We start from the raw sequence: 11,177 nt of genomic DNA, 5'->3' as shown, positions 1-11,177 counted from the left end.
AAGCGGAAGGGGGCGGGTGTTCTAACCCGAAGATAAGATGGCGGCCGCCAGCGGTGGCCCGGAAGCGGAAGCGGCCGCAGCTCCTCACGGAAGGGGAGCGGGGCTTTAAGGCCCGGCGCTGAGGGGCGCGGTGTAGCGGCCGCCATGGCGAACCGGACGGTGAAGGATGCGCACAGCATCCACGGCACTAACCCGCAGTACCTGGTGGAGAAGATTATCCGCACCCGCATCTACGAGTCTAAGTACTGGAAGGAGGAGTGCTTCGGCCTGACGGGTACGGAGGGCGGGCAGGGGCGGGAGGGGTCCGGGCGCGGAGCAGCGCTGACGGCCCGTCCGTCTTGCAGCCGAGCTGGTGGTGGACAAGGCCATGGAGCTGAAGTACGTTGGGGGAGTCTACGGCGGGAACATTAAGCCTACGCCGTTCTTGTGCCTGACGCTGAAGATGCTGCAGATCCAGCCCGAAAAGGACATCATCGTGGAGTTCATAAAAAACGAGGACTTCAAGTAAGTTGGTGCTTCGTTTCTCCCTCTTTTGGTTGTCGTGCTGAATGAAATTAACCAGAACAGCCAGGGAAACCTCAGGGTATGGGTTAGCTGTTTGTGGGCCCTGATGAATTCTTCTTGCTAAAAAGTGTGGCTTTCCTGTTGCTGTCAAGACTGCTCTTCTGGTCACCTGGTTGTTGGAACGCTTGCCTCTGTGGGGATAGAATACCTCCTGTTGATGTGCTGGGAATAGGATACCTCCACCCCAAGTACCTAGGATGACGTGCATTAATCAGCCTTCAGTACCTAAAGGGGCTGACAAGGAATATGGAGGGATTTTTACAAGGGTCTGTAGTAACAGGACAAGGGGGAATGGCTTAACCTGCCCGAGGGGAGACTGAGAGGAGCTCTTAGGCAGAAGCTCTTCCCTGTGAGGGTGCTGAGGCGCTGGCACAGGGTGCCCAGAGAAGCTGTGGCTGCCCCATCCCTGGCAGTGCTCAAGGCCAGGCTGGACACAGGGGCTTGGAGCAACCTGGTCTGGTGTGAGGTGTCCCTGCCCATGGCAGGGGTTGGAACGGGATGAGCTTTAAGGTCCCTTCCAACCCAAACCAGTCTGTGATTAAGGGAGCCATGTTCATCTACTTTTTCTTCAGCATTTTTGTCATCTTTGTGAGTGCTAATGCACTAAAAATAAATAATAATAATATGTATATAATTTACATAATATATAGTAATAATAAAGATCATGTCTGTATAGTTGAGTATATAGCTACGTATATATATACTTCAGTAGTTTAAGGAGAAAATCTCAACAGTTACGTGTTCTGTTTATTTCAGTGTACTGAATTGCCTCAGAATCTTACAGGGAAAATCTCTTAACTTCTAACTTTACCAAAAGCCAAGTTCCACAAAATGGTTTCCTTTCAGGTACGTCCGAATGCTTGGTGCGTTGTACATGAGGCTGACAGGCACTGCCATTGACTGCTACAAGTACCTGGAACCACTGTACAACGACTATCGGAAAATAAAAAGTCAGAACAGAAACGGGGGTAAGCACTCCTATTTGGTGGTGGGTTTGTAGCACCTCGTAGGTGACCTGTTGTTAAAAACACACGTCCTGCTGGGTGGAAATAAATATTCTTTTTGGCAATATAAGGTTGAAAATGGTGGCGTAACCACCTTTTTGAAATCCTCATTCATTGTTTCAATAGTTGCTGGTCTTGCTGACTTACACAAATGAGAATTGCCTTGCTTATTTTGCTTTCCCCAAGTGCTTGTGTTTTCTATCGGGCACTGAAATGCAGTTCCATAAATCCCAAAGCAAACACCTTTTGAGTGCTGTTTTAGCACTGTGAATCTGCTAATCCCAGCTGTGCAGTAATTTCCTTTTTGCAAGACAGGCCTAATGATTTTCCTCATCTTTGAGAAGGATTCTACAACTGTTGTTTGTGCAACCCACCTGACGTGAATTGTCTCAAGTGTTTCATCTTCAGCCACCGGTGTTCATCTTCTTTGTCTTCTCAATGCTATTTTTTTTCTCCCCCAGAATTCGAACTGATGCATGTGGATGAATTCATTGATGAATTACTCCACGAGGAACGTGTATGCGACATCATTCTGCCTCGATTACAGGTTTGGAAAAGTAGATGGTTATGGAATTGTTAACTGCACCAGATTCAGTGGTTGAATCAGCTGCTGGCTTGCTGTGTGAAACTATGATACAGGCCCTTTCAGCACACAAGCTGCCTCCTCAGGTGTTTGTTCTTACTGGGGTTGAAGATAAAGTTGTAATTTCTCATAGAAACGGTATGTCCTGGAAGAAGCTGAGCAACTCGAGCCTCGTGTCAGTGCTCTGGAAGAAGACATGGATGATGTAGAATCTAGCGAGGAGGAGGAAGAGGAAGATGAAAAGGTTGGTGAAGTATTTTGGGAAGGGATAGTTAAAGCTGGGGTTGGACCACTGCAAAACACTTTATGGCCTGTGAGAAATATTTGAGGGGAGACACCAGGAGGCTGCTTGCAACTCCTATCTCCCCCTTAATATTTCCATATACATTGCTTGTAAGAACTTGTTACACCTTGGAATGGTTCTCAAGTGCTCTGTGTTTGTCCACCTTTTCTGTCTCCTGAAATTCACAAATCTGGACCAGCTCTGTGTTAAGTATGTATTTACATGCATATATAATGGAGAGAACTAATGATGAAGGTTATGGTGATCATCATAGTCAATTCTGCTGTACTAACGAACAATCAGCAGTGAGAAGTGACTGTTAATTTTCACTTGGCAAGCTCAGGCATTACCACTCCTGAATACGAAAGACTTGAGGCTGGGGACACATTATCACAGGGCTGTTGCAATTTACATTAATTGCTCAGAAATCTTTACTGATTAAAAACTTGGATGAAACAAAACCTCTCCCCTCCCTGCCATCGTTTCCAGCTGGAACGAGCACCATCTCCTGACCACCGCAGAAGAGGCTACAGAGACCTGGACAAACCTCGCCGATCTCCTGCTGTGCGGTACAGGCGGAGCCGGAGCAGGTCTCCAAGAAGGTGACATGGCTCTTTTTGAGCAATATTTTTACCTATCATACTGCAGATGGCTGAAGCAAAGCACAGGAGATGACAGTTCAGCCAGGATCTCTTAAACCTCCCAATTCCTTTAGCTGCTTTCTGAAGGAAGGAGCTGCGGTGCACTGTCGAAGTCACCCTGTCTGCCTCCTTCTCTAGCCTGTAACTCTTGAACTTGCTGGTCAACTTTATTGGATGATATAGTGAAGATACTAAGGAGAACCAAGTACCTTGTTTTCCTGTAAACCAGAGGGTGCAGAGATAATCCAGTTAACAGTTCTTAGTCAGAAAAAGTCACTGACCTCGTTTGTTCACTGTACGGGCCAGCCCAGAAACCTCCTGTGCAGCAGGCCAAACACACACCAAGGACACAGGGGAAAGTGCAAGGGAAGCCCTGAACATTAAACAGCTGGTTCTGCTAATGATTTTTAGTGACTTTTTCTTTTCTCCCCCAATTACAGGCGAAGCCGCTCTCCGAAGAGAAGAAGGTAGTATTTTACTCTATTATTTAATCTTAGCCTGTGTGCATTTTTAGTATGGCTCTCTTAAAAGCTTCCTCTGCCTCAGCCCATCGCCACGCCGAGAGAGGCATCGCAGCAAAAGCCCGAGGCGACACCGGAGCAGATCCAGGGAGAGGCGGCACAGATCGAGATCTAAATCTCCAGGTAGTTTTGTCACTTGCAGATTATTAACTCTGGCAAGTCTTTAGCAGTAGAACATCCACCGCAAGAAGTCAGGGTATCAAGAAGGTAGCATAGGTGCTTAATCTGGCTCATAAAACTGCTCATTATATGAAAGCAGAGCTGGAGAACCTTTAATACATCCAGAATTGCCTTGAGTAACTTTTTCAGCTAAACCAGGAGGTTAATTTGAGTGCATAAGTAAGAGTGGGGTTGCTCTAGCATTATCTAGGATACTTGGTCATTAGAATTAGATTGCATGAGCAAAACAAGAAAGAATTCAGGGTCTATGGAAGTAACTGTTCCTTTTTATCCTAGGTCATCATCGTAGTCACAGACACAGAAGTCATTCCAAATCACCTGAAAGGTAAAGGTTCAGCCTGTTTCTTAAGGGTGTGTGTACTGCTGTAGGAGCTCTCACTTGTCATTTAATCTTGGCAACTGAACGTCTTCTTATAGTGTTAGAGATCAGTTCCCTCGGTATTGCAGTCAAGTCACACTGTCCATATTTGACCATAGAAAACACCACTTAATACTGTCCATCACTTTGGTCTTTCCAAGCAGTTACTAGTACTGTGTCATGTGGCCTTTCTGTTTTTCTGCTTCAGATCTAAGAAAAGTCACAAGAAGAGCCGGCGAGGGAATGAATAACAAACTAAATCCAGCCCACAGTTCAGGGACCTTGAACTGCAGTCAAATACTGTCCTATCTGCATCATGGGATAGCTGGATACGTACTGGCTGCTTTAGCAGTCCATTTCTTTAATCCTCCTCCTGTACAAGTCTTGTTTGTTTGTTTTTAATTAAAAGAAAGGTAAGGACATTTTTTTATGTAGCTGCATATCCTCATGATAGAATTTGAGGTCTCTTTTTAAATTGTTTTTCTCTAAGCCTGTAAAAAAACAGTGAAGAGCAATAAAAAAAGAAAAAGAGGGGGCTTTTGCCTTTAGACCTTCCTTGCTGTTTGTTTCCTTATACTTTGTTTAGTTGAAACTGGCTTCATTCTCAAATCAGGTGCCAACGTGACAGTATGTTCAAGTTACAGACACTGAAGAGCTACAGGCCCAAATGATTTCAAACCTCCAATACAGGAAAGAAATGAAGACTGTCCTAATCCAGTGTGTCTGCTAAAAGCAAGAGTTAAACAACTCTCCCACACACAAAAGAATCAGTAACAGCTATGTAAGAATCACCCTTAGTTCTAACACTGTCAGTTTAGAAGCTTCAAGTAGTACAAAACACTGCAACTCTTTGGGCAACAGGTTACCTGCTGTACTTAAAGACAGTAAGCCACTACTGTGATCATAGTTCATGGCCTACCTGTGACAGACCATGACACAATGAGGCTCAGCTCTACCTTCGTTCAAGGACTTTAGCATTCAGCAAGTCTCTTGTCTTTCAAATAGAGAATCATTAAGCTCCTATTCCAGTTACAATTCTCAGTACAATTATGTATCGCTGGAAATCAGTTGTTAACCCCCTTGTGTACCATCCCTTTATTCATAGTCTTACTTTGAGAGCAGGGATGACAAGTTTAGCTCCTGAACACTGCATTTCACTGACATTTACATGCTGATGAGACAAGAAGTAATATGGAAAAGTCCCTTTCAAATGGCAGAGCCTGATTTGCAAAGTTTATGAACACACGAGCACGTATACTCTTCCCTTAAGTGTTTCACACTACACACAGCGGCTGTGAACAGCACGTGCAACGGCAGCAGCATGGGGAAAACCCGATCTACTGCTGGTAGGACTTGTTAAAGCTGCTCACCTTTCATCTCTTGAGATACCTGAATTAAAGCCATTTTTACTATCCAGGTTTCCTGATGCCAGTTAGATGCAAGCATGCATACAAACAGGGAAGAGGAAGAAGTCTTCTGTCCTTTTTTTTTTTTTTTGCAGTTTTATTTTTCTTTTAAAAAGGTTTTTGGCACTACATTGTTCTGTAAAGAATAGAAGTGACAAATTTTTAAACACATGAAATCCCCTTCTAATTTTATTCTTTTTTTTAGAACAATATATATAAAGTCTGAAGCAACCAAAGTATGAATACAGCTAATAGAAAATAAAGAACTTAATTTTAAAAATTCTCTCTCTTTACAGTTTATCAAGATAAACCAAAACACAATTCCCCTTAAAAATAGGGTAATAAAATAGATGAAATTTGTATCACTCGGCTTCGTGATACGAGTAAAAACTATAGTTCATATCTATGTACAAATGATACAGTTTAAAAACAGTCTTAAATAATCTTGTATCTAAACACGTTGCATTAAGGTTTTAAATCAGAACCTGAATTTCTTCCTCCCCTCCTCCCCCCACCCGCCCCAGTCCCACTGAATTTCACTTTTTCTGTTGAATGTAATTCAGATTCAAGTGTGGGTGTCCTTGAGACAGAAGCGAGAACCGCTGGTTACTCTGCATCAGTGGACCAGCTAAAAGAAAATGGATTACAATTACTTCAGCAACTTAAATATATTTAACAGTGCTTGGCTATATTCAATGTACTAGTCTTACTTAGAAATAAATAGAAATAAAGCCATTTATTAGCCTGACACAAATGCTACCTGCACAACTACCCCATTTAATGGGACAATGCAGTCATTACTTTCATCCTAGCTGCAAAATTCCCTCACCATCATCAAGACATCATTTTGGTGCATTGCTTTAGTTACTTAACAAATGGAACTTCAGGATTTTTAAACCTGGGTCACACCTGGACACCTTGTGACAGCAAATGGATTCTGAAAAACAGATTTGGTGCCAGTATCTCTCATTTTATACTAGGTGACCCAACTACATCGTAATGGCAGGACTCTCAGTAAAATTTGGGTATAGTTTCTGTTTTGGTGGAGCCAAAAGTGGTCTTCCTACACCCTGCCAGATGCTGAACACCCTTACCACTCACTAGCATCAGAAAGAGTGGAGATAAAAGTCAGTCCTTCAGAGCACCGCACGGAACTGAACCTGACCTAACTGCCATTAGTGCTGCTCTGACTGCAGCCAGGTTGGACTGGCTGACTCCAGAGGCCTCTTCCAACCTGGATTATTCTCTGGTCTTGCAAGTCTGTATCTATTTAAGTCATTCCCACAAGAAAAGGAATTAGGAAAAAAATTTCTTCATTTTAACATGTCCAGGGGCAAATCATCTTAACCTCTATTGAAGCAGAGGTGGCTCTACAGTGAGACAGCAGCAATGAAGGAGAAGAGGCAACAGACTGCAAATTGGCTCAGATCTCAGAATCTGATATAACCCCATCCCTCCCACAATGATTTGCATCCATCCATCCATCCATCCATCCATCTATCCATACAGGAAGCCGAAGCGTTGATTTGACTCTTGGATTCATTATGGTTCCAGGGAGCCTAGCAATTGAAACATGATTTCCTTGGCTTTTAAAGCCTTTGAGACAGTAAAGAGACATGTTGCATGAGCTGTTGATTCATACACTAATTCTAGTACCTTGAGGGTAGAAAGGTTTGTTCGGTGGGTAGCTGGCATTTCCCTGCTGCATGTAGTTCTGAGGCATATTGTAAGGCCACGCTCCTCGGAGGAGAGGAAAATGGGTAGGGGTCCCATGGTCCCAAGGGACAGAAGGAGGGTTCATTTTACCAAACTGTCCTTGGAAACCCTGATCTAGTTTTCAATTGAAAGGGAAAAGCACATTGCAAGTTGAAATAATTAAACAGTAAGTCACAAATACAGTTTACATCTTAAATAACAATTTGCAGGGGACTTATTGAGATTAGTCTGATGTGCTACTCTTGCTCTTTTTAAAACATACATCAGTAAAAATTACCACCTAAATTACTTTGTTATTCACTAGAACAGAATTTATTGGGGAGAAAGACAGAGGATGAATCAGTATTAAAATCAAGACCTACAATTTCACTATTCCTATGTCATTCTCATGATGAAAAAACACAAGGGTTGAACAATGTTACTAATATCTGATCCCACAATGATATTCACTATCACTGACATAGCTGTGACACGAAAGCTATTATCCTACTGCAAGAAATCTTGGATGTACACTGGAATTCCACTAATTCTTGTATGCTTAAGAAACTTGGTATCTAGGTCATTGGACCAACTTAAAACGGAGTTTTAGAGAGGAAAATCAAAGCTTTTTAAGTAAGTACATAAATTGTAACTATTCTATTTACAAATCCAGTATGACTGCAGCATTAAGGGTGAGAAATCAAGCATCCAAGGAGTCAGGACACACAACAGTTGATGGCAAATGCTATATTCATAGCTCCCAATTTTGTAAGACAATTAGCTATGCCTGCTAATTTAAATACCTCATCAATGTACATTTAAAAATGAATAAAGACATTTAAGTAACTATCCTTCAGTGTATCAGTTCCCCTGCAGACAGACTTCCGTTAAATAAAAGCGACACGTTTATATAATAAAACATGGATCATGGCTCTGGAGTGTGCATGAAAAAAAGTTGTCTGTAACTTCTAACAGTCTGGTTTCTGATCAATTGTCTGCTGAAAACAGAGCTCCTCCTTCCGAGTCAGTGAAGGAATGTGAGGAAAGACAGTTTCCATGAACCTAAGTGTTCTCAAATATCCCAAGCAAGCAAGAAAGCAGGCTTCAAACAGAGCACACAGCTCATAGCTGTGTGTGCCTTCCCAGCCACCCCACCTTAATGGTATCTAAGCCAAACAGGAAACAAAACTGATTTAAATACAAAGAGAAAAAAATACTGGAACTGGGAAGTAGGGAAAGCAGTGTGATAAGATTAGAAATGGATGGAAGTTCAGCAACTGGGGGGGAGAAATACCGTGCCTGAGAGTACAAGAGCACTGGGGAACCTGTGCAGGCACAATGACAACAGAAGCAAACAGACTGAGAGCGAAAGGAAAAGGGACTGACTGACTACATGATGAGAAATGGGATGTGTTGAGGGAGAATGGAGAAGAAACTAGCATCTGGGGAGCCTGTCTGAAAGAAGGCAGCTACTTGGGTAACAAGACTTGGATTGGAAGGAGCAGCTTGAGAAAGTCAGAGCAGGGGGTGGACATGGAGGAGGGGACACATGAGCCTGGACAGAGGATTAAAGATCAGAAATGGAGAGATAGGGACAAAGCCCACTGAAGGCACAAAAACCACTGGGAGCAGTTTTTGTATCCCCTAGAATATATTCTCCACAGAGCTCTGAATAAAACAAGAATCTCCAGCATTTCAACAAATATCTACAACTTGCTGGTGAATTACACCTCATCCAACACTCTTGGCTCAGCTGAAAATCTACTGTTGCTGTCAGTTGCCTTACCAGTTCGGAGAAAGGCTGTGCAGGAGGTTCAACATTTCCATCTCGTGGTGAGCAACTGCATTAGTACATTGTATGATGGATATAGTTTTTTAAACATAGAAGTTACACACTTGGAATAAATCAAAAGACCATTATTATGATTAAAGATCGCAGTTAAAATTTAGGGGCTGCCATGGTTTCTACTGCACAGAAAACTGTATGGGCTTTAATCACAATACACTGCTTTTCTCAGCCTCAAGCACACAAAGGTACTTGGCTTTGGCAGGAGGCAAAAGGCTGTCGCCCACTTTGTCGCAGGGAGAATGCATGAAGTATTTTCAGGAAACAACACTGACATTACGGTGGTTAAATATGGCAGGATAAACTATAGGAAAAAAGAATGCCCAAAGATCGTGTTATACTGCACTCAGTGCAAGGAGGCAATATTCAACTTGCTCTAACATAATTCTGCCAGTCTCTAAGTTTGTAGCTGCAGTCTCAGCATGCTCCTAATAAACTACCTAACACAAACAGAAGCATAGTCACAGAAACATGCTTTAGACTCAAACAATTATTAGACCATTTCTCAGTTGAATGCATGATTTCTCATGTCTTGCACAGCCACTAATGGCAGACAGGACCAGTGCTTAAGAGTTACAATGATCAAACACGCCTAGGTTTTTTTCCTATGAAAATATTAAGACAGTGAAGGTGATGACTTAGTTTCTTAAGCATCTTATTTGCAATATCAAACAAGTTGAAAGAGTTAGCTGTTTCTGTAACACTTAACACTTGTACACAAAGTGCGAGAGGTTTGATACAACAGAGAAGAGTTACCTGAATTCCCCACAGTGCCATTGTTCACCAGTGAGTTTGGAGTCACAGGATTGTGCCAGTGTCCCTCATGAGAAGTGCTGGGGATTCCCATGGGCCTGGCAGCAGGCTGTGCAAAGATGATACTGGGATCATTCAAGCTTACACTGCTCTGGTTATTTGGGGTGCTGCTGCTGCCAGATCTCATAGAAAATGGAACATTTGTAGAATGAGGAGGGTTACCCGGTGCAGAGTGAATAACGGGCCCATGAATAGGCCAAGAAGTGTTGGGAAGCTGAATTTGGTGGTGATGGTGCATCTGAAGTAGTCCCAGGTTATGCAAGGTGGAATACTGACCTGGGGGAGATTGGGGAAAGTTAAACAAAGGCAGCTGGACCTGATGAGGTGGCTGTGCACCCTGCTGTGGTTGCGGAACGTGCTTAGACTGGGATATTGGTTGTGGCTGAGTCTGGTTAATGGAGGCTGGCTGAGAGGAATTCTGTGTAAATTGTTGAGGTTGTGGAGAGTAAGATGACTGATGCGAATCAGACTGGAGGGGAAAAAAAAGTATGTATTTCTGATTAGTTCACTAGCTATTTAATGGTGTTTAATAAGCACTCACTGTATTAGACTATGCATAAAAAAAGGCAAAGCACTCCCCAGCAACACCCCAAATACTGTGCCCAAGCTCCTGCTGGTTTAAGTAAGTACAGTTAGACTGACACTGATTTTTACCATCAGATAATTTGGTCTGTTAATGTGGCACATCCCAGAAACATCATTTTGAGCAAACATTAGCCCCAAGCTCTTTTTTTCATTAGACTCCTCACACATCTCTTTCTGGCTTTTAATCACTGTCTTCCCCACCCTACTTATTTGCAGCCCAGAATCTCATAACACATTACCTTGCCTCTAAATAGAGTGGTTCTTATTACTACAGACACTTTAAGTCTTTACAAAATAAGTTCCTAATATTTAATTTAATCTGTTAAACAAGAAATTGGAACTCCAAACCCCCAGTTTCAGCCTCCATATCCTGATGTCAGGCCATGGCTAAAAGCACAGAAACAGCAGTTATTACTCTGCAGAGCTCTTACAAAGCTTTCCCTTTCACCAGCAACAGAAATAGGCATGAACCTATTTCATCTCTCTGGTATTGCAACTAAGTAGAGAAGCACTTCAAGAGCTGAGGTTGCTCAGAAAAGCGTTACCCTCTTTATTGGCCAAAATTTATTATCAGTGTCTGGATTAAGCCAATCCGGTTTTAAGCACTGAAACAAGATAGTGATGCCATCAAGACATGTCTCCAGAGGGAAATTCAAGTGACAGACAGCTACCTAAACCAAAGATGATTACCTGAATCT

The 11,177-nt window shown here is 42.7% G+C and overlaps 2 protein-coding genes across 7 annotated transcripts in view; one reads left to right on the top strand and one right to left on the bottom strand.

The window, feature by feature from the left end:
* The first annotated feature begins 66 nt into the window (after nt 1-66).
* Nucleotides 67-4,689, top strand: PRPF38A (pre-mRNA processing factor 38A). The gene is made up of 10 exons (XM_065673338.1): nt 67-274; nt 345-504; nt 1,411-1,532; nt 2,030-2,115; nt 2,285-2,395; nt 2,924-3,036; nt 3,516-3,542; nt 3,622-3,719; nt 4,053-4,101; nt 4,343-4,689. The coding sequence occupies exons 1-10, from the start codon at nt 145-147 to the stop codon at nt 4,383-4,385; spliced, it is 939 nt and encodes a 312-aa protein (XP_065529410.1). The 5' UTR covers nt 67-144; the 3' UTR covers nt 4,386-4,689.
* A 929-nt stretch (nt 4,690-5,618) lies between these two features.
* The window catches only part of TUT4 (terminal uridylyl transferase 4), a 48,483-nt gene continuing 42,924 nt past the window's right edge, over nt 5,619-11,177 (bottom strand). For 2 of the 6 annotated variants that reach the window (XM_065673331.1, XM_065673330.1), the window contains exons 28-30: nt 9,838-10,363; nt 7,197-7,370; nt 5,619-6,168 (exon numbers count right to left, since the gene is read on the bottom strand). In XM_065673331.1, the coding sequence (XP_065529403.1) occupies nt 6,077-6,168; nt 7,197-7,370; nt 9,838-10,363 (792 nt within the window). In that variant the 3' untranslated portion in view covers nt 5,619-6,076. Of the gene's footprint in view, nt 6,169-7,196; nt 7,371-9,021; nt 9,077-9,837; nt 10,364-11,177 lie in introns of those variants that run through there. The other 4 variants (XM_065673333.1, XM_065673335.1, XM_065673332.1 and 1 more) reach the window with 4 other exon arrangements.

This window comes from Lathamus discolor, chromosome 3, assembly GCF_037157495.1.
Source record: "Lathamus discolor isolate bLatDis1 chromosome 3, bLatDis1.hap1, whole genome shotgun sequence".
Classification (NCBI taxonomy): domain Eukaryota; kingdom Metazoa; phylum Chordata; class Aves; order Psittaciformes; family Psittacidae; genus Lathamus; species Lathamus discolor.
This window is presented reverse-complemented; position numbering and strand designations above follow the sequence as displayed.

Excerpts from the sequence above, each read along its gene's own strand:
- PRPF38A (XM_065673338.1), top strand. The coding sequence starts at position 145 with ATGGCGAACCGGACGGTGAAGGATGCGCACAGCATCCACGGCACTAAC. Across the intron at positions 2,396-2,923 it reads AGGAAGAGGAAGATGAAAAG|CTGGAACGAGCACCATCTCC; the intron begins GTTGGTGAAGTA and ends CATCGTTTCCAG. Across the intron at positions 3,037-3,515 it reads CGGAGCAGGTCTCCAAGAAG|GCGAAGCCGCTCTCCGAAGA; the intron begins GTGACATGGCTC and ends CCCCAATTACAG.